The following is a 19,926-nucleotide window of genomic DNA, read 5'->3' as shown; positions in this document are numbered from 1 at the left end:
TTGTAAAATTGAAAGTTCTAGTTGCCTTTTCAAGTAACCAAAAAATTGGAGGGTAGCCTGGCCTACTCCCCCGCTCCTTTTTTCTCAAAATCGTCCAATCGAAACTATGAGAAAGCCATTTAGCCAAAAAAATAATTTAATATGCAAATCTCATTTTAATTATTCATGTGCGTAGAGCCAAAATCAAAACATGCATTAATTCAAAAATGTTCAGAAATTAACAAAAAAAAACATTTTTATTTAACTGAAAGTAAGGAACGACATTAAAACTTAAAACGAACAGAAATTACTCCGTATATGAAACAGGCTGTTCTCTCTTCAAAGCCCCGCTCTTTAAGCTTAAGTTTTTTTATTGTTTTAAAAAGTAGAGTTGAGAAAAAGAGCCGAAGTTCCAGAGGGGGGTGTTGAGGAGAGAACAGCCCCTTTCATATACGGAGTAATTTCTGTTCGTTTTAAGTTTTAATGTCGCTCCTTCAGTTAGAAAAAAAAAACTTTTTTTTTTATTTCATAAACAAAGTATCAAAACGTGAATGCATTGACTTCAGAGAAGGAGAGAGAGAGAAAAACAGATAGACAAGGAAAGGAAAGAAAACGTGAAGACAGAATTGAGGGAAAAGAAAAGTCAAGAAGAAAGAGACGAAAAAAAAAGAACTTTAGGATATTCATTTCCGAGAAAAGAAAAAACAAGAGGATAGAACCGATAAATGAAGGAACGCTAGGATATACAATTCCGAGAAAAAGGAAGACAAACAGATAGACAAGCAAAGGAACAAAAACATTAAGAGACTGAATACAGAAAAAAGAAAAGACATGCCGATAGAGCTGAAAAATAGAAAAGAAATACCAGGATGTGGAATTTCGTCAAAAAGAAAAAAGAAACGGACAGGATAGAAGAGGAACGAAAACGGCAAGGGACGGAATTCAGACAAAAGGAAAGACGAGCAGATAGAGCTGAAAAAGAAAAAAAAAACAAGATGTAAAATTTTGAAAAAAGAGAAAGAAACAAGCAGGATAGAAAAGCAACGAAAGAAAACTCTACAAAGGGAAGAACAAAGTCAAAAAATCCTCACACTCAAAGAGTCTGGCCCAGCTTTTGTCTGCAAGTCTTGTACGTAACTCTCCTATCGTGTCAACACAACGAAGCTATTACCTATTCTTCAAAAACATATTTTTCATAATTATATTCTCAAAAGGAAACTTCTCTAGACGTAACAGCATTTGGAGAAATAAAAGAGAATACGTGGGTGTGCCTCACAAGTGCGAAGTACACAAAACAAATACAGAAGAGAGAATAATGAGGACTTTTTTTTCCAAAGACAGTGAGTGAACAAAACCTATTTGAATATTTCAGTCCTGTGTCTAAGGGCCGTGTCCAGCAAAGAAAAATAATAAATAATAACACACTTGTAATACAAGTTCTCGGTTAAAAATCCATTTTTTGTAATAGACTAGCTGTTGGGGTGGCGCTTCGCGCCACCCCAGCACCTAGTTGGTGGGGGCGCTTGGCGCCCCCACCCATGCCCCCCCCGTGCGCGTAAGTCGTTACGCGCTATTGTAGTTGTGTCCCTGTGTCCCACCTGTGAATATAGATATATATATATATATATATATATATATATATATATATATATATATATATATATATATATATATATATATATATATATATATATATATATATGTTTTAACTACGTAAACTTGCGAATATACAACATTATTCGCTGTCCCATTGTCTGTACATATAAATAGATTGTCAGGTTTACAGACTCTTGAACATGCAACATATACTTGTCCATGGGAAAACAATCCGTATTCAGATCTATACCTCATTATTCTAATGGTTGCCCTTGAGCTTTGTTGATGGTGATTGCTAATCAAACATTCCCTGTGTCCCCATCGTCATTTATATATCCCTCTGTGCCCCCCGGCGTTCCCGTTGTAGTTGTGTCCCTGTGTCCCAGTCGTCATTTATAGTCGACAAACACGTCCCAGTCGTCATTTGTTTCCCGGTGTCCCAGTCTGTAATTTCTCTTTGAGTGTCCCGGTCGTCATTTGTCTGTATATACATTCGTTTTTGAATTGGTATATGATGAAATAAATTTTTGCGTTTTTTTTCTTTTTTCCACACAATTATTATTTATTTGTTTTTTTCCTTCGTTACGTAAGTTAATTCGAAAGTTATGTATATTTTTACTAATAAAAATGTTCGTAAAATTAAAAGTTCTGGTTGCCTTTTTAAGTAATCAAAAAATAGGAGGGTAGCCTGGTCTACTCCCCCGCTCCTTTTTTTCTCAAAATCGTCCAATCGAAACTATGAGAAAGCCATTTAGCCAAAAAAAAAAATGATTGAATACGCAAATTTCGTTCTAATTATTCATGTGTGGAGAGCCCAAATTAAAACATGCATTAATTCAAAACGTTCAGAAATTAGTAAAAAAAAAAAACAATTTTTTTTTAACTGAAAGTAAGGAACGACATTAAAACTTAAAACGAACAGAAATTACTCCGTATATGAAAGGGGCTGTTCTCTCTTCAATGCCCCGCTCTTTACACTAAAATTTTTTACTGTTTTAAAAAGTAGAGTTGAGAAAAAGAGTCAAAGTTTAGTGTAAAGAGCGGGGTGTTGAAGAGAGAACAGCCCCTTTCATATGCGGAGTAATTTCTGTTCGTTTTAAGTTTTAATGTCGCTCCTTACTTTCAGTTTAAAAAAAATCTTGTTTTTTTTATTTAATAAGCAAAGTATCAAAACGTGAATGCATTGACTTCAGAGAAGGAGAGAGAAAAACAGATAGACAAGGAAAGGAAAGAACATGCGAAGACAGAATTGAAGGAAAAGAAAAGTCAAGAAGATAGAGCAAAAAAAAGAACTTCAGGATATTCATTTCCGAGCAAAGAAAAAACAAGAGGATAGAACCGATAAATAAAGGAACGCTAGGATATACAATTCTGAGAAAAAGGAAGACAAACAGATAGACAAGCAAAGGAACGAAAACATTAAGAGACTGAATACAGAAAAAAGAAATTCATGCCGATAGAGCTGAAAAATAGAAAAGGAATACCAAGATATGGAATTCCGTCAAAAAGAAAAAGAAACGGACGGATAGAAGAGGAACGAAAACGGCAAGGGACGGAATTCAGACAAAAGGAAAGACGAGCAAATAGAGCTGAAAAAGAGAAAAAAAAACAAGATGTAAAATTTCGACAAAAAGAGAAAGAAACAAGCAGGATAGAAAAGCAACAAAAGAAAACTCTGCAAAGGGACGAACAAAGTCAAAAATTCCTCACACTCAAAGAGTCTGGCCCAGCTTTTGTCTGCAAGTCTTGTACGTAACTCTCCTATCGTGTCAACACAACGAAGCTATTACCTATTCTTCAAAAACATATTTTTCATAATCATATCAAACAGTTCGTGGTAACGAACTGTAGTAAGGAGCGACCCGGATCAATAGTAACCAAAACTCTAAAAAATGGAATTTTGATACCAATAGCTACATCAAAAGAATCGCATTTTAATGCTGGCTTAAATATATAAGTTTCATCAAGTTTAGTCTTACCCATCAAAAGTTACGAGCCTGAGAAAATTTGCGTTATTTTAGAAAATAGGGGGAAACGCCCCCTAAAAGTCATAGAATCTTAACGAAAATCACACCATCAGATTTAGCGTATCAGAGAACCCTACTGTAGAAGTTTCGAGCTCCTATCTACAAAAATGTGGAATTTTGCATTTTTTGCCAGAAGGCAGATCACGGATGCGTGTTTATTTGTTTTTCTGTTTTTTTGTTTTTTTGTTTTTGTTTTTTTTCCCCAGGGGTGATCGTATCGACCCAGTTGTCCTAGAATGTTGCAAGAGGGCTCATCCTAACGGAAATGAAAAGTTCTAGTGCCCTTTTTAAGTGACCAAAAAAATTGGAGGGCACCTAGGCCCCCTCCCACGCTAATTATTTTCCCAAAGTCAACGGATCAAAATTCTGAGATAGCCATTTTATTCAGCGTAGTCGAAAAACCTTATAACTATGTCCTTGGGGACGACTTACTCCCCCACAGTCCCCGTGGGAGGGGCAACAAGTTACAAACTTTGACCTGTGCTTACATATAGTAATGGTTATTGGGAAGTATACAGGCGTTTTCAGGAGGATTTTTTTGGTTTGGGGGAGGGGTTGAGAAGAGGGGGATATGCTGGGGGAACTTTCCTTCGAGAATTTGTAATGGGAGAAGAAAATTTCCATGAAGGGAGAGCAGGATTTACTAGCATTATTTAAAAAAAAATAATTAAAAATAAAAGTGAAAAAGTTTTTTCAGCTGGAAGTAAGGAACAGCAATAAAACTTAAAACAAACAGAAATTATTACCCATATGAGGGGCTCACCTCCTTCTAATACCTCGCTCTTTACGCTAAAGTATTTTCAGTAATTTCAACTACTTATTCTATGGCTTTTGTGATTCAGGGGGTCATTCTTAATGAATTGGGATAAAATTTAAGCTTTAGTGTAAAGAGCGAGGTACTGACGATGGGGCGAATCCCCTCATATATGTAATAAAAACATGAGAATACAAAAGTTCTTTACGTAAGCTAATTTATAAGTTACGTAAATCTTTTACCAATAAAAAGATTCGTAAAAAATTAAAAATTCTAGTTGCCTTTTTAATTAACCAAAAAATCGGGGGGCAACTAGGCTTCGTCCCCCGCTCTTTTTTTCTCAAAATCATTCGATCAAAATTATGAGAAAGCCATTGAGCCAAAAAAAAAAATATGCAAATTTCGTTTTGATTATTCCTCTGCGGAGAGCCAAAATCAAAACATGCATTGATTCAAAAACGTTCAGAAATTAAATAAAAAAAACAAGTTTTTTTAACTGAAAGTAAGGAGCGACATTAAAACTTAAAACGAACAGAAATTACTTCGTATATGAAAGAGGCTGCTTCCTCATCAACGCCCCGCTCTTTACGCTAAAGTTTTTTACTGTTTTAAAAAGAAGAATTGAGAGAAAGAGTCAAACTTTAGCGTAAAGAGCGGGGCGTTGATGAGGAAGCAGCCTCTTCCATATACGAAGTTATTTCTGTTCGTTTTAAGTTTTAATGTCGCTCCTTACTTTCAGTTAAAAAAACTTGTTTTTTTTATTTAATTCTCAAAAGGAAACTTCTCTAGACGTAACAGCATTTGGAGAAATAAAAGAGAATACGTGGGTGTGCCTCATCTGTGCGAAGTACATAAAACAAATACAGAAGAGAGAATAATGACTTTTTTTCCCAAGACAGTAAGTGAACAAAACCTATTTGAATATTTCGGCCCTGTGTCTAAGGGTCGTGTCCAGCAAAGAAAAATAATAAATAATACACACTTACAATAAAAGTTCTCGGTTAAAAATCCATTTTTATAATAGATTAGGCATCGTTACTTCTTAACGAAAGGTTCAGCCAAGACTGTGTGATAAAAGCTAACATTTTACAAGCTAAAAAGGTTCATTCATTTCACTAACTGTATTTATTACAAATTTGAATAATTTCTTATTGCAATGTTTGCCTTCTCTGCAGCTAATGTTTTAGTTCTTTTGGGATTGGGCTTGTTTTTATTCCTTCCTTTTTTTTATTTTGAATTAGATTATTTTTTATAATTAATTTTGTATGCATAAGGTTGAGTGTGTATTCACCCAAGTCTCTATTTAGGGATGCATTATTATTTAAGTTTCGTTTGATAGTGATTGCCCTGCGGACAGTTTGTTTGATTCCTAGGTCATTGCGAATTAGAATTGTTTCGTCAAATAGAACATAATGGTTTGGATTTTGAAAAATACGATTGTCAAACAGTTCGTGGTAACGAACTGTAGTAAGGAGCGACCCGGCTCAATAGTAAACGAAACTCTAAAAAACGGAATTTCGATGCTAAAAGATATATCAAAAGAATCGGATTTTTATGCTGATTTCAAATATATAAGTTTCATCAAGTTTAGTTATTGTCATCAAAAGTTAGGAGCCTGAGAAAATTTGCCTTATTTTGGAAAATAGGGGGTAACACCCCCTAAAAGTCATAGGATCTTAACGAAAATTACACCATCGCATTCAGCGTATCAGAGAACCCTATAGAAAAAATTTCAAGGTCCAATCTACAAAAATGTGGAATTTCGCATTTTTTGCCAGAAGACAAATCACGGGTGCGTGTTTATTTGTTTTTTGTTTTGTTTTTTTTTTTTTTTTTCCAGGGGTCATCGTATCGACCAAGTGGTCCTAGAGTGTTGCAAGAGGGCTCATTCTAACGGAAATGAAAAGTTCTAGTGCCCTTTTTAAGTGACCAAAAAAATTGGAGGGCACCTAGGCCCCCTCCCACGCTCATTTTTTTCCCAAAGTCAACGGATCAAAATTTTGAGATAGCCATTTTGTTCCGCATAGTCGAAAACCATAATAACTATGTCTTTGGGGATGACTTACCCCCCACAGTCCCTGGGGGAGGGGCTGCAAGTTACAAACTTTGACTAATGTTTACATACAGTAATGGTTACTGGGAAGTGTACCGACGTTGTCAGTGGGATTTTTTTGGTTTGGGTGTGGGGTTCAGGGGAGGGGGCTATATGGGAGGATCTTTCCTTGGAGGAATATTTCATGGGGGAAGAGAAATTCAATGAAAAGGGCGCAGGACTTTCTAGCATTACTATAAAAAAAAAACAATGAAAATATAAACATGAAAAAGTTTTTTCAATTGAAAGTAAGGAGAAGCACTAAAACTTAAAAAGGAACAGAGATTATTACGCATATGAGGGGTTCTAAAAATACTTTAGCATAAAGAGCGAGGTATTTAGGAGGAGATAAACACTTCACTCTTTATACTAAAATTTGTTTAAATAATTTCAACTATTTATTCTACGGCCTTTCTGATTCAGGGGTCATTCTTAAAGAATTGGGATAAAACAAGATTTAGTGTGAAGAGCGAGGTATTAACGAGGGGACCAACCCCCTCATATATATAATCAAAAATATAAGAATATAAAAGTTTGTTACGTAAGTTAATTCTTAAGTTATGTATTTTTTTTTACTAATAAAAACGTTCGTTAAAAATAAAAGATCTAGTTGCATTTTTAAGTAACCGAAAAATTGGAGGGCAACAAGACCTCCTTCCCCACCCCTTATTTCTCAAAATCGTCTGATCAAAACTAAGAGAAAGCCATTTAGCCAAAAAAAGAATTAATATGCAAATTTCATTTTAATAATTTATGTACGGAGAGCCAAAATCAGTCATGCATTAATTAAAAAACTTTCGGAAATTAAATAAAAAAAACAAGTTTTTTTAAATGAAAGTAAGGAGCGACATTAAAACTTAAAACGAACAGAAATTACTCGGTATATGAAAGGGGCTTTTCCTCCTCGACACCCCGCTCCTTGCGCTAAAGTTTGATTCTTTCTCGCAACTCTACTTTTTAAAACAATAAAAAACTTTAGCGTAAGGAGCGGGGTGTCGAGGAGGAAAAGCCCCTTTCATATACGGAGTAATTTCTGTTCGTTTTAAGTTTTAATGTCACTCCTTACTTTCATTTAAAAAAACTTGTTTTTTTTTATTTAATTTAAAGCTGAATCGAAAGATGTGGAGCTAATTTTAGATTTTTATGCTTTTTCAATACTTTCTATGTGTTGCTGTAATCTTGTTCCTACATTTTGGTGGGTTCGACCAACGCAATAATTTCCACACCTACGTGGTATTTGATACACCCCTCTTAGACGAGTAACTGGAGTTTTATCCTTACCAGAATTGAGAAGATTCATTATACTTAAATTACTTGTGAAGACAACACGTAAATTATATTCTTAACAAACTTTTTTCAGTTTTGAAGTAATTTTCGGAATATAAGGTAGGTAAATCGTACTTGTGGGTTTTTTCGAATCGTTTACTGGTGTGGTATTTAAGGCTTTAGGAGAATGTATCTTTAATCTCTGAGCAATAACAATATTTATGAAAGAAATTGACCCATTGCCAAAAAGTATGTCTGTAATAAAATTTAATTCTTTTTTTAATATACGGCTCTGAACAGATATTAAGTACTCTACCCACAAGAGATATTACCACGCCTCTTTTAACCTGTGGAGGATGGTTAGATTTGAAATGAAGGTATCTATTATTATGTGTAGGTTTTCTGTAAACCGTAAATCAAGTTTATTCTCACTACGTATTATCAATACATCTAGAAAAGGTATTTTTCCATCTGTTTCGGTCTCTAGAGTGAATTCCAGGTTTAAATCGTAAGTATTTAAATGTTCTAGAAAACCTTTAAGTTCACTTTCGCCATAATTCTAAACTAAAATTGCGTCTTCCATGAACCCTATGCACACAGAATTAATTATTGAAAATACCAATTCCAAAAGAATTACAAGATTAGCTGCAGAGAAGGCAAACATTGCAAAAAGAAATTATTCAAACATTTAATAAATACAGTTTATAAAATGAATGAACCTTTTTAGCTTGTAAAATGTTAGATTTTATCACACAGTCTTGGCTGAACTTGCAAACAGTTCATAGTAACGAACTGTAGTAAGGAGCGACCCGGCTCAATAGTAACCGAAACTCTAAAAAACAGATTTTGATACCAATAGTTACATCAAAAGAATTGAATTTTAATGCTGATTTTAAATATATGTGTTTCATCAAGTTTAGTATTACCCATCAAATGTTACGAGCCTGAGAAGTCATGGAACCTTAACAAAATCACCCCTCTTTTTAAATGACCAAAAAACTGGAGGGCACCTAGGCTCCCTCCCGCGCACATTTTTTCCCTAAAATCACCAGATCAACATTTTGAGAAAGCCATTCTGTTCAAATTAGTCGAATACCTAATAACTATGTCTTTGGGAATGACTTAATTGCCCGAAGTCCCAGGGGCAGGGGCTGCAAGTTACAAACTTTGACCATCGTTTACATATAGTAATGGTTATTATGAAGTGTACAGACGTTTTCAGGGGGACTTTGTCGCGTTGGGGGGGGGGGGGGTGGATCGGGGGAGGGGTTACGTGGGAGGATTTTTCCATGGAGGAATTCATCATGAGGGAAGATGATTTCCATGAAGGGGGTACAGGATTGTCTAGTATTATTTAAAAATAATAATGAGAAAATAAATAAAAAAAATTTCACCTGGAAGTAATGAGTAGCATTAAAACTTAAAACGAACATAAAATATTACGTATACAAAGGGGTTCGTCTCCTCCACAATACCTTACTCTTTACGCTACAGTATTTTTGGTTATTTATTTTACAGCCTTTGTGATTCAGGCCTTTGTGTGCGGCCTTTGTCATTCTTAAAGATTTTTGATAAAATTCAAGCTTTAGTGTAAAGAGCGAGGTATTGAAGAGGGGACAAACCCCCCTTCATATACGTAATAAATATAAACAAATATAGAAGTTCGTTACGTAAGTTAATTCGTAAGGTACGTATGTTTATTACTAACAAAAACGTTCGTACAAAAGATAAAAATATCTAGCTGCATTTTTAAGTAACCAAAAATTGGAGGGCAGCCAGGCCTCCTCCCCCAACCCTTTTTTTTATCAAAATCATCCGATTAATACTATGAGAGAGCTATTTAGCAAAAAAAAATTAATATGCAAATTTGGGTTTAATTATTCATGTGCGGTGAGCCAAAATCAAAATATGCATTAATTCAAAAACGTTCAGAAATTAAATAAAGAAGCAAGTTTTTTTTAACTGCAAATAAGAAATGATATTAAAACTTAAACAGAACAGCAATTACTCCGTATACGAAAGAGGTTGTCCCCTCCACGACGCCTCGCTCTTTATGCTAAAGTTTTTTTCATCGTTTTAAAAAGTGGAGTTGTGACAGAGTCAAACTTTAGCGTAAAGAGCGAGGCGTTGCGGAGGGGACAGCCTCTTTCATATGCGGAGTAATATCTGTTCGTTTTAAGTTCTAATGTCAATTTTTACTTGCAGTTAAAAGAACTTGTTTTTTTTTATTTAATTCGCTACGAAGTAATGATGCCTAGGCTATTTTAAAAAATGAATTTTTAACAAAGAACTTCTATTGTAAGTGTGTCATTGTAGATTATTATTTTCTTTGCTGAAGACGGCCCTTAGATATAGGGCCGAAATATTCAAATAGGTTTCGTTCATTCGCTGTCTTGGGAAAAAAAAGTCTTCGGTATTCTCTATTCTGTATTTGTATTATGGAAAGGCAATATGGTCTTCGTCATTATTTAAAGTACATAAAAAGAAATAAGATTTCTCCATTATCAATTCTAAATGGAATGGCCATTTCCGCTATCGATCCTGTCATATCAATTGTTTATTCAATAGAAGAAAGATTAATTGCCTTAAATATCCTATTTATGCAAATTAGATCCCTTCCTCGTGGGAGACGACAGGGATTGAGAGGAAATATCGTAAATCTTCATGCAAACATCACAGGTCACAGCTCTTCCAAGGACAACTTATAATTGTCAATCAATTTTTGTTTCACTCAGACGAAAATTAGTATATAATTACGACTATCGACACTGAAATATCAGACCACAAAAGCTTTTACAGGCATTACATTATCTGTAATCAACAAGTGATCTCTACAAAGAACGAAATATTTCGATATCAGTAAACGAATCCGATTCTGTTCTATCTGATGACCAAGAGATATCACAAGAAGAGACTTGTTTAACCTCTTCAAGGTCAACATCATTGAACGAATCTCTACGATTACCAATTCACCATACAACAAAAAACACAAACGAAAGATCTCAAACACCAGTAACTTTAATACTGAAGAAGTTCCGTCCGACCCGAATGCTTCTTCGTGGGAAGAAATCGGAGACCTACAGAAATCGATTAGAAATTTTGATACATTCTTAATCTCTGACACCAGAGGCTTCCTCGGTAAAATATACGTAGCAACAGGATCCCAAAGCAGAGCTCAAGATCTTTTCAATGACAAAGACTGCGAGATAAACTTTTTTCCTACCTTATATTGCAAACAAACCAAATGCACACCATCCAAAATACGAGTAGCCGAAGCGGATTTCGTAAAATGGGAAATACTCAACATACATTCTCGCTTTAGACAACACGCCAAAAAAAAAAATGATAAGAGAAATTCAACAAAAGAGCCAGACCGTGTTTCGCAAATACATTCGGAACAAACATCTAAAGGATGGAGATTTTCCTAATGAAACCTATGTTCAGAGACTTATGAACTTAGACGAAGGTTACAAAACATTCAAAGACGTCAGAACAACAGCCGTATATTGGAAAGCAGCCAAGAAAGATTTGCTTGCTATGTTATAAAGGTTAGGTATCCCGACTTGGTTTCATTCTGTATCTTGCGCTTGAACAAGGTGGAATTTCCTACTCAAAATTCTGGATCTTACAGTCGATGCAAAAAAATTATGCCGAAGAAGACGTTGAAGCTCTAGCTAAGGAAGAAAAGTGCAGGTTAGTACGCAATGACCCTGTTACTTGTACCAGACAGTTTCACCATATCGTGAACGCTTACGTCTCAAATCTTTAACAGAAAAAAGATATACTAGGATGCACAGTCTATTTTTTTCGAGTAGAATTTCAACAAAGAGGATCTCCACGTACTTATATGTTTATATGGGTCAAAGATGCACCGAAACTAAGCAGTGAAAATCAACAAGAGTTAGCAAATCACATAGACCAATACACATCCTGCAATATTTCCAGCTCCAACAATCAAGATGATCTCACCTATTTGCAGATACACAGACATTTTGAATCGGGCTGAAAAAAGGAACAATGAGTGAATGTAGATTTCACTTCACTATACCTCCAATGAGTCGAACACACATCTTAAAACTATTTGAAGAAGGCCAAGAAACATTCGAACAGAAGCTAGAATATCTAAAATTATGGAAAAAATTAAAAAAAAATACTAAAAAATTCGAATCTTGGGTCTGATATAACTTTTGAAGCCTTTCTAGCTATTTTAAACACCAACAAAGAAACGTACATCAGAGCTATAGGAACAAGCTTGAAAACAGAGAAGATATTCTTAAAACAATCTGCCGCAGAAATCAGAGTAAACAGATATATTACTACATTGCTGAAAGCAATTAAATTAAATCATGATCTTCAATTCGTACTCAATCCATATGCTTGCGCAGCATATATCACCGCCTACATACTAAAAAGCCAAAGGAGCTTAAGCATACATATGTCGCAAGCAGAGAAAGAAGCAAGAGAAGGTATATATACCTATATATGTAGGTATTAAAGAGTCCATTCGAAAACTAGGAAATGTTTGCTTAACCATTCAGAGCTGAGCGTCCAAGAAGCAACATGGTATTCATGGTTCTTCATGGTATTTCAGGGTTCTTGGATTTCTTATGAGGAACACCAGTCGGTTCTTCATATTTTGAACACAGCAAAGAAATAAGATCGCTGTTTCCTACTCAAAGACATGGATAGCATAAAAAAGCTTCCCAAAGATTCAGATCAACTATTCTTCAACAGTATTTTTACTAATATGAAAAACAACCAGCTATACTAGAATCGCTTTCACTAGCTGAATTTTCAGGTTTTATAGATATTGTGAACAAGCCGAATAAGCCTAATCACTGTAATGAATCAAAGTCCGAAGATTCTAGCCCATCCGATAGCGAAGACTACACACGGTCAATAGATACACCCAACATTATGTAACTAAGAAAGCATAATATTATCAATATTATATCTGGTAAAACAACTTTAAGACTGAGAAACAAATAAAAAATTATTGCATATGTGACATTTACCAAACAAAATGGCGAAGAAAATCACTACCGTGAATTACTCCTACTGTACACGTATTGGCGAAAAGAAGATCATCTGATGAAAAATGCAACATCTTATAAATTGGCATACCACCTAAATTCAGCAGCAATCTACAACATCAAAACTTATTTTGAAAACGATGCTACCACTGAAATTGACAATTTTCACATTGACGAGGAGGACATAGACGAAAAAGACCGAATGGGGGAAGTGGCCATATCCGTGCAACACGAAGACGCATATGATGCTACCCAAAATAACCAAGACATGCCTGGATTTATCAGCGATATCGGAATGAATCTTGACAAATCAATAAGTAATTCAGAAGCAAAACTATCACGCATCACTCAAATGAACAATACCGAATTCTTAACTTTAGTTCGCCAACGAAATTTGAAACTAAGATTCGTCTTTGATGCAATTTCGCATCTGTCAAGAAACGAAGAAAAGCCATACTACATTTTCATAACCGGAGACGCTGTAACCGGTAAGACTCAAGTACTAAATGCAATATTTCAGCAACTGCTTATAATCCGTATACTACCGTGTACTGCTACTACTATACTATATATATACTATATACTATACTATATACTATACTATATACTATATATACTACTATACTACTGTGTGCACCAACAGGTAAAGCTGCATGCGATATCAGAGGAACAACTTTACACTACGCACTAAGTCTACCAGTAAGTCAAGGAATGAAAAACTTCAAAGATTTGACAGCTGATAAGCTAAATCAGCAAAGAGTAGAATTGATAAAATTGAAAATTTTAATTATTGACGAAGTATCTATGGTAGGAACGAACATAGTCGAAATGACAAATCGTAGACTAAAACAAATCATGGGGACTCAACAAGACTTTGGAGGAGTATCAATTCTCTTCTTCGGAGACCTGTACCAGGTACGACCTGTAGCAGAACGTTATCCATTCCAACCTCCTACTAGCCCACACAAAGCTCTCCTCCCTAATTTCTGGCAAGATAACGTAATTATGATTTGAACTTGATGAAATTATGAGATAAAAAGAAGACAAAAAAGAAGAAGAAGCAGACATTCAACCGTTTCAAACTAGTAAGGTCACTAGAGCACCATTGATGGTTCAACGTCTTTTCATGTCCAACACTTCGGTAGACAAGTTCAATGCAGTAGCGCATCAAAACTTAACAACAGAGAAGAAACAATATACCGCAAAAGATTCCGTAAAAGATGATGTCGTCCAATATGTTAAACAATATCTTCTCGAAAAGTCCAAACATCTACCACTTAGGGAGACACAATGCTTACCATTTTATCCAAGACTCACTGTTAAGGACCGTGTAGAATTGACCGTAAACATAGAAGCTACCAATCATCTCGCCAATGGATCAGAAGGAACTGTACAAGCTCTCAGCGACAATATTATCTGGATCCTACTTAACAATAAAATGCTGGTAAAATTACTATCTACAACTTCAAAAGTAGGTTTCCAAATGAAGAACTCAGAAACTGGACTCCAATTTTCCTAACAGTAAGGATGTTTAGAATAACGAAAAAAGAAGGAACTGACATAGAAATATTCCAATTCCCTTTGCGACCATCCTCTGCCAAACCCGTACACAAAGCGCTGGGAGACACCTTAAAAGAAGTAGCGAATAGACCTAAAAGGTTCAAGAGCATTTCCTCACAATTATTATGTCGCCATAAGTAGAGCCAAATCACTCCAAGGTTTGAAGATAGTTCAACTCATTGAAGGAAAGATATCAGCATATCCAGATGTACAAGAAGAGATGAAAAGACCACGACAGGTACCTTTCACTGACCCAATACACAAATTCGACCATATAAACTTAAAAGTTATTTATCAAAATGTTGGATTGCTTTGAAGATATATCGAAGACTTAAAAGCACACCCCAGACCTATTGAGGTAGACTTACTTTTTTTTTCGGAATCACGACTTGGACCTTCAACAAACAGTGAAACACTTACTATACCAGGTTCCAAACGATTTATAAAGGATTACTCCGTCAACTACCTGTATGGTTCTGCCATATACGTATCTGAAACCCTGAACTCAAATCTGTATAAAGTCAAAAACTACAGGTGTAACAGCATTGAGACAATAAAGGTTACAATAGAGCATCCGCAAGAGACAAATTTCATATTTCATATTCATTGTTGTTGATTCTGCATTTAAACACCAAACCACAGGCACATTAATACACTCAATAACTGCATAAGCGACTTGTCAACCCATGTGACAAAGGTCATACAGTAGTGTTAGGTGATTTTAGTATAAACAGTAAAGAAACAACAAATACAGAATTAAGAAACAACAAATACAGAAACAAATACAACAACAAATACAACAACAAATTAGTATAAACAGTAAAGAAAACAACAAATACTGTAAAGAAACAACAATACTTTACAGCATGCTGTTACTAACCTTCGACTTCTGATGGCAAAATTATTAATTCTGATTGTTTTCAAATAAATCCACAAATCTTGTTGCACGATCAAATAAAATAACTGATAATAATCTTGCTGGAAAGAGATTCGCCTTGAAGATTGCTGTAAGTAAGATGAAATTGTGAAATGTAATTTAGACTTGTTTTTTATTCAGTTACCATCTCATTGTTACGGAATGAGGGTCATCATATTTTAGTTTTGTGTTTTAAGCTTTTTTTGTTGTTTTTTTATCAGTTTATTCTGCACTGAGGACGGTCAAGCGGCGGTCTTGACCGAAACATTTGCATAATTTTCAATTTTTTCACTGGCTGTTTGTTGTCCTCGTTCTTCTTTTCTTTGCTATATTGTGTTTTGTCATGATTAGCCAGTGTGGTCTCAGAAATTATTTACGGGTAGGGTACGGTGAGCATTTAAATTATTTTGATTTGTCTAAAAAACACGCCAGCCTTATTAATCAACAAGAATGTTTACAGAATTGTAAAGATAACTCTTCCAGATTCTCTTCGTTTCTGCCTAAATCTAGGTATGCAATCTCAAAGACCATTTAGTGATAGGGTTGGTTTTTAGTCATTTATCCACATTTTAAAAGATAAAAAAACGACGTTTTTCTTTAGTAATACAATTTCAAAAACCCGATATTCTTTTACAGCGTAACCTTTCACCGACAGATTTTCAGCAGATTTCTAGAATAGCTCAGAATACTTTCCGTCACAATTTTTGTATGGCTACGGCTTGTTTATCAGAAAAGTTTGAAAAATTATAATACGAAAATTTTCAGAATTCTAGATATTTTCTATCCAGATTCTGTCGTAGTCAAGCAATTGAGAATCTATCTTTTAAAGTTCTTACACCGGAAGAAACCCGTGTTTTGTCTAAGGGACCTAAAGTTTGCCTACCTCAAACACAGGTGAATTTTTCAGAGATAATCGCCAATGTGGAGGCGGGTATATTTGGTTCAGGTGGTGCTGTGGAAATACAAATGTAATTCGAGGAGAGGTGGTGAAGAAAATTATCGATTTCACTCCGCATTTCTCAAGGGCAAAAAAATCCGGAAACACAAATTCTCAAGAATTTAAGAAAAAAACCACATATCATTATCACCAGGGCTGACAAAGGAAATGAAATTGTTATGCTTGATAAAACTTCATATAATCAAAAAATTACATATATTCTATCCGACACCCTTACTTATACGCCCTTATAATAAGTTAACCCGTATACTACGAAAGAAACTAGGGATTTGCAAACTGAAAGGCTTATTACTCCATATATATATAAAATATTTTATCCTAAAGGTTGTTCCGCTTCTAAATTTTACGGTCTCCCAAAAATCCACAAATATGGAGTTCCTCTACACCCAATTGTGGCTTCTTATAGCTCTCCGACTGCCAGATTGGGAAAATGGTTGTCAACCCTTTTTCGACCCCTTAAGCAAAAGCAAGCTTCATACATTAAAAACTCAGTTCACCTTGTCGAAAAATTAAAGTCTTTGATATGAAAAAGATAAAATTTTGGCCGGTTTTGATGCCATTTCAATGTATACATCTTGTGATAAAAAAAAATGTTAACTGGCTCTTCAAAAATTAGAAGAAACTATTGACCAAATGGACTACCAAACACTGGATATAGAAACTATTATGCGTCTTGTTCGTCTTTGCAATAGTTCCTCCTCATATTCCCAAAATAATAGCCAGTTTTTCATCCAAATCATGGGTTTACTCCTGGGTACGAGCCTTTCACCATTTTTGGCAACTTTTTATATGGAATTTATTCGAACTTTTACTTTGAAAATTTTTCTCTGAAACACCAGTTCTGGGATCGGTTTCTGGATGATGTTATTTTTGTGTGGGATCATGGAGAGGAGTAACTTAACTCCTTTTTAACTCATTTAAACACTTTGGCTATAACCTCCAGTTCACTTTAGAACTAGAAGATAGCCATATACTTCCTTTTCTAGATGCATTAATTTCAATAAGTCTCCTCGCCATAAATTTTCTATTTATAGGAAGCCTTGGCATAATGATATGTATTTTAATTTTTTTCCAACCACTCTCCCTGCTTAAAAAGAGGAGTAGTTATGTTTTTGGTGGACCAAGTTATAAGAATATGCTCGGAGCCTCATATAGTCTCCAAATTGAACTATATTAAGGATATTTTATTTTGCAATGGATACCCCATAAAAATTACTTGAAACCCTCATAGAGAAAAGACATAAAAAGGCAGAAAAGAAGTCATCAACTCAACAAATCCAAGCAGATATCATCCCATTGATGGATGAGAAGAAACCTTTCACTCTTCTACCCTACAATCCAAAATTGAGTGAAAAACTGAAAATTTCTTAAAAAACGTAAACTTAATGGTCCCTTTAAATTTTCAAATAAAATATAGAGCTTTTTCAACAGATGCCAAGATAAAACCAGCCCCATTCTAGATAGTGGTGTTTATAGAATTCCCTGTTCTTGTGGCTGTTTTTATATTGAAAGAATCCAGCAGCAACTAGGGGAGAGGTTATTAGAACATAGGTCTTCAATAGACAAGGCCATGATTTCGCCTTGGCTCAACAATCGTGCAGTAGTCCGCACCATTTCATCTTATTTGACAGCACCTCCATTATTGCCACCATTAAAGGTCTCCTGAAAGTTTTCAAGGAAGCAGTTGAGATAAAAAAGCACATACACCAAAAGGTAGCTCTCAATAGAGACACGAGAAAAACTTCTCAAAGTCCAATTGATGACATAATTATTATTCCTGATCGTTTTAAAAAAATCCAAAAATTTTTGTTATACAATCAAATCAAATATCTGATAACAATCTACCAGAAAAGAGATTAGCCTTTGAAAGTGCTGTAAGTACGATGAAACTGTCAAATGTCATTTAGACTTGTATTTTCTATTCAGTTACCCTTTCACCGTTACTGAGAAAGCGTCATCATATTTTAGTTTTGTGTTTTGTTTTAAGGTTATTTTTGATATTTTTATCAGTTTATTCTGCAGTGAGGACGGTCAAGCGAAGGTCTTTACCGAAATATTTGCATTATTTTAATTTTTTCACTGGTTGTTTATTGTCCTCGTTTTTCTATTCTTTGCAATATTGTGCATTGTCATGTTTAGCTAGCGTGGTCTCAAAAATTATTTACTCAATTGTATGATAATACGAATTGACTTTATGAATATGGCTAAATGCTGCCTCTTGGCAAAAAAACCAAATAAAGTAAAATAAAAAGTCAAGCTTGAAACAAGCAGAAACTTGCGGAAGTTGGTGATATCCAGGGTAAAATAATTACAACACAACACCTCCTGTTTCAAATATAAGCAATAAAGCCAAATCAAAGTAAAATATATATTATCAAAGCGGGTAACTCTCCCTCCCCCTGCATCCGCTCCATCCCTGGCAGAATTTACTATAGTGCATGTCTATTCAATCGTATTTAAATTATCTTTTTCAAAGTCAAAACCATGTATTTAGCTAACATTAATCACAGTGCTAAACAAAGTAGTCTGTTTCATTTTCTTTTAGGTGCTAATCCTTTTAATTATGGCTGTCATTTTGTGCACAGTGATAGCAGCCCCACATTTTATCAGACGCAACAATGGGCAACGACGAGTTTATAAAAGCCAGCCTTATGGCGAGGCAAAAAATGAATATGACCTGTTATATTGGAACTCCTTACATTGTTTGTCATAGCCAGTGATTCCTCATAAATTATATCTTTTCCAAAATATTTATGTTTTTAAATTATTTTTCCTTTTTTTTATTACATTTCATTAAATTTTTAGCAGTTCTTATCATCAATGTTTAATAACTATTAGAACAAATATAAGAATAATGAAATAAAAGAGCTATTTTTAGTTGTAACATTTAAAAACTAAGTAGCCAGAGGAATCGCATAAAATTTTGAATGACTAAACAGTACGAAAAAAAAGAGAAAATTGATAACTCCCAAACATTAGTCTTGAGAGCAATGAAGGGTCGACTTTTCTATTAGTCTTAGATTTTTTGTTGTTAAAGCCCAAGTGCTATCTAGGTCACAAATCGTAAGAGCAAGACTATATCCAAAGGGGGGGATCCCCTTCCTTCCCAAGAATTTCTTTCCAACTCGTAAATAGAAACAAAAAGCAAATAAAGAAAATTTTGTAAAGTTTTTGATTTAAGTTTTGAGTTCTTAAAGTGTTTCTTGCACTCCACCCCAGAAACAAAATCCTGGACATACTCCTGCTTGTGAGTATAACAAGAAAATTCACCAAGGATAATAGCTTCTATTGCAATAAGTTCAAATTGCGATAAATAATAGTTTGAATAGGGACAGATCCTTTTACTAGACAGTAAAAAAACAGTCAAAGAATATACAGGATTTTTTTTATTGTTATTTCACTATCTAATGCAACGATTTATCCATATTCAAACTGCTAATTATCATCATGGAATGCCAGTATGGTCTTCGAAATTAACTATGTTCAAATTTTCTCAAAATGCAATAAGTTCAACTGGTCTTAATCTTATCTTTAATATCACATATCTTCAATTTAAATTTGTAACAATGTTACAAACTTCGTATAAAGGCTTTCCTTAGAAAATAGTGTTGAATTTCCTCCAACCTTCCAACTCCAACAAGGGGATTTTGATCCAGGGATATTTTAACAATGAGCATGGGCTTCCTTCCCTATCGGTCCTTACTAGTTAAGCATTAATCATTAAAAATCCCCTTGGTAATCGTTC

At 34.6% G+C, this 19,926-nt stretch overlaps 1 protein-coding gene across 1 annotated transcript; it reads left to right on the top strand.

Moving 5' to 3' along the window:
• Window positions 1-12,805: 12,805 nt before the first annotated feature.
• Window positions 12,806-13,761, top strand: LOC136025781 (uncharacterized). Its single transcript, XM_065701768.1, has 2 exons — window positions 12,806-13,235; window positions 13,391-13,761. Exons 1-2 carry the CDS (start codon window positions 12,806-12,808, stop codon window positions 13,759-13,761), a joined length of 801 nt encoding a protein of 266 aa, XP_065557840.1.
• Window positions 13,762-19,926: the final 6,165 nt, after the last annotated feature.

Source organism: Artemia franciscana, chromosome 4, assembly GCF_032884065.1.
Source record: "Artemia franciscana chromosome 4, ASM3288406v1, whole genome shotgun sequence".
NCBI classification, from domain to species: domain Eukaryota; kingdom Metazoa; phylum Arthropoda; class Branchiopoda; order Anostraca; family Artemiidae; genus Artemia; species Artemia franciscana.
Note: the sequence above shows the minus strand (reverse complement) of the source record. Positions and strands in the feature narration are given on the sequence as shown.

Excerpts from the sequence above, each read along its gene's own strand:
- LOC136025781 (XM_065701768.1), top strand. The coding sequence starts at position 12,806 with ATGAAAAATGCAACATCTTATAAATTGGCATACCACCTAAATTCAGCA. Across the intron at positions 13,236-13,390 it reads AACCGGAGACGCTGTAACCG|GTAAAGCTGCATGCGATATC; the intron begins GTAAGACTCAAG and ends GTGCACCAACAG.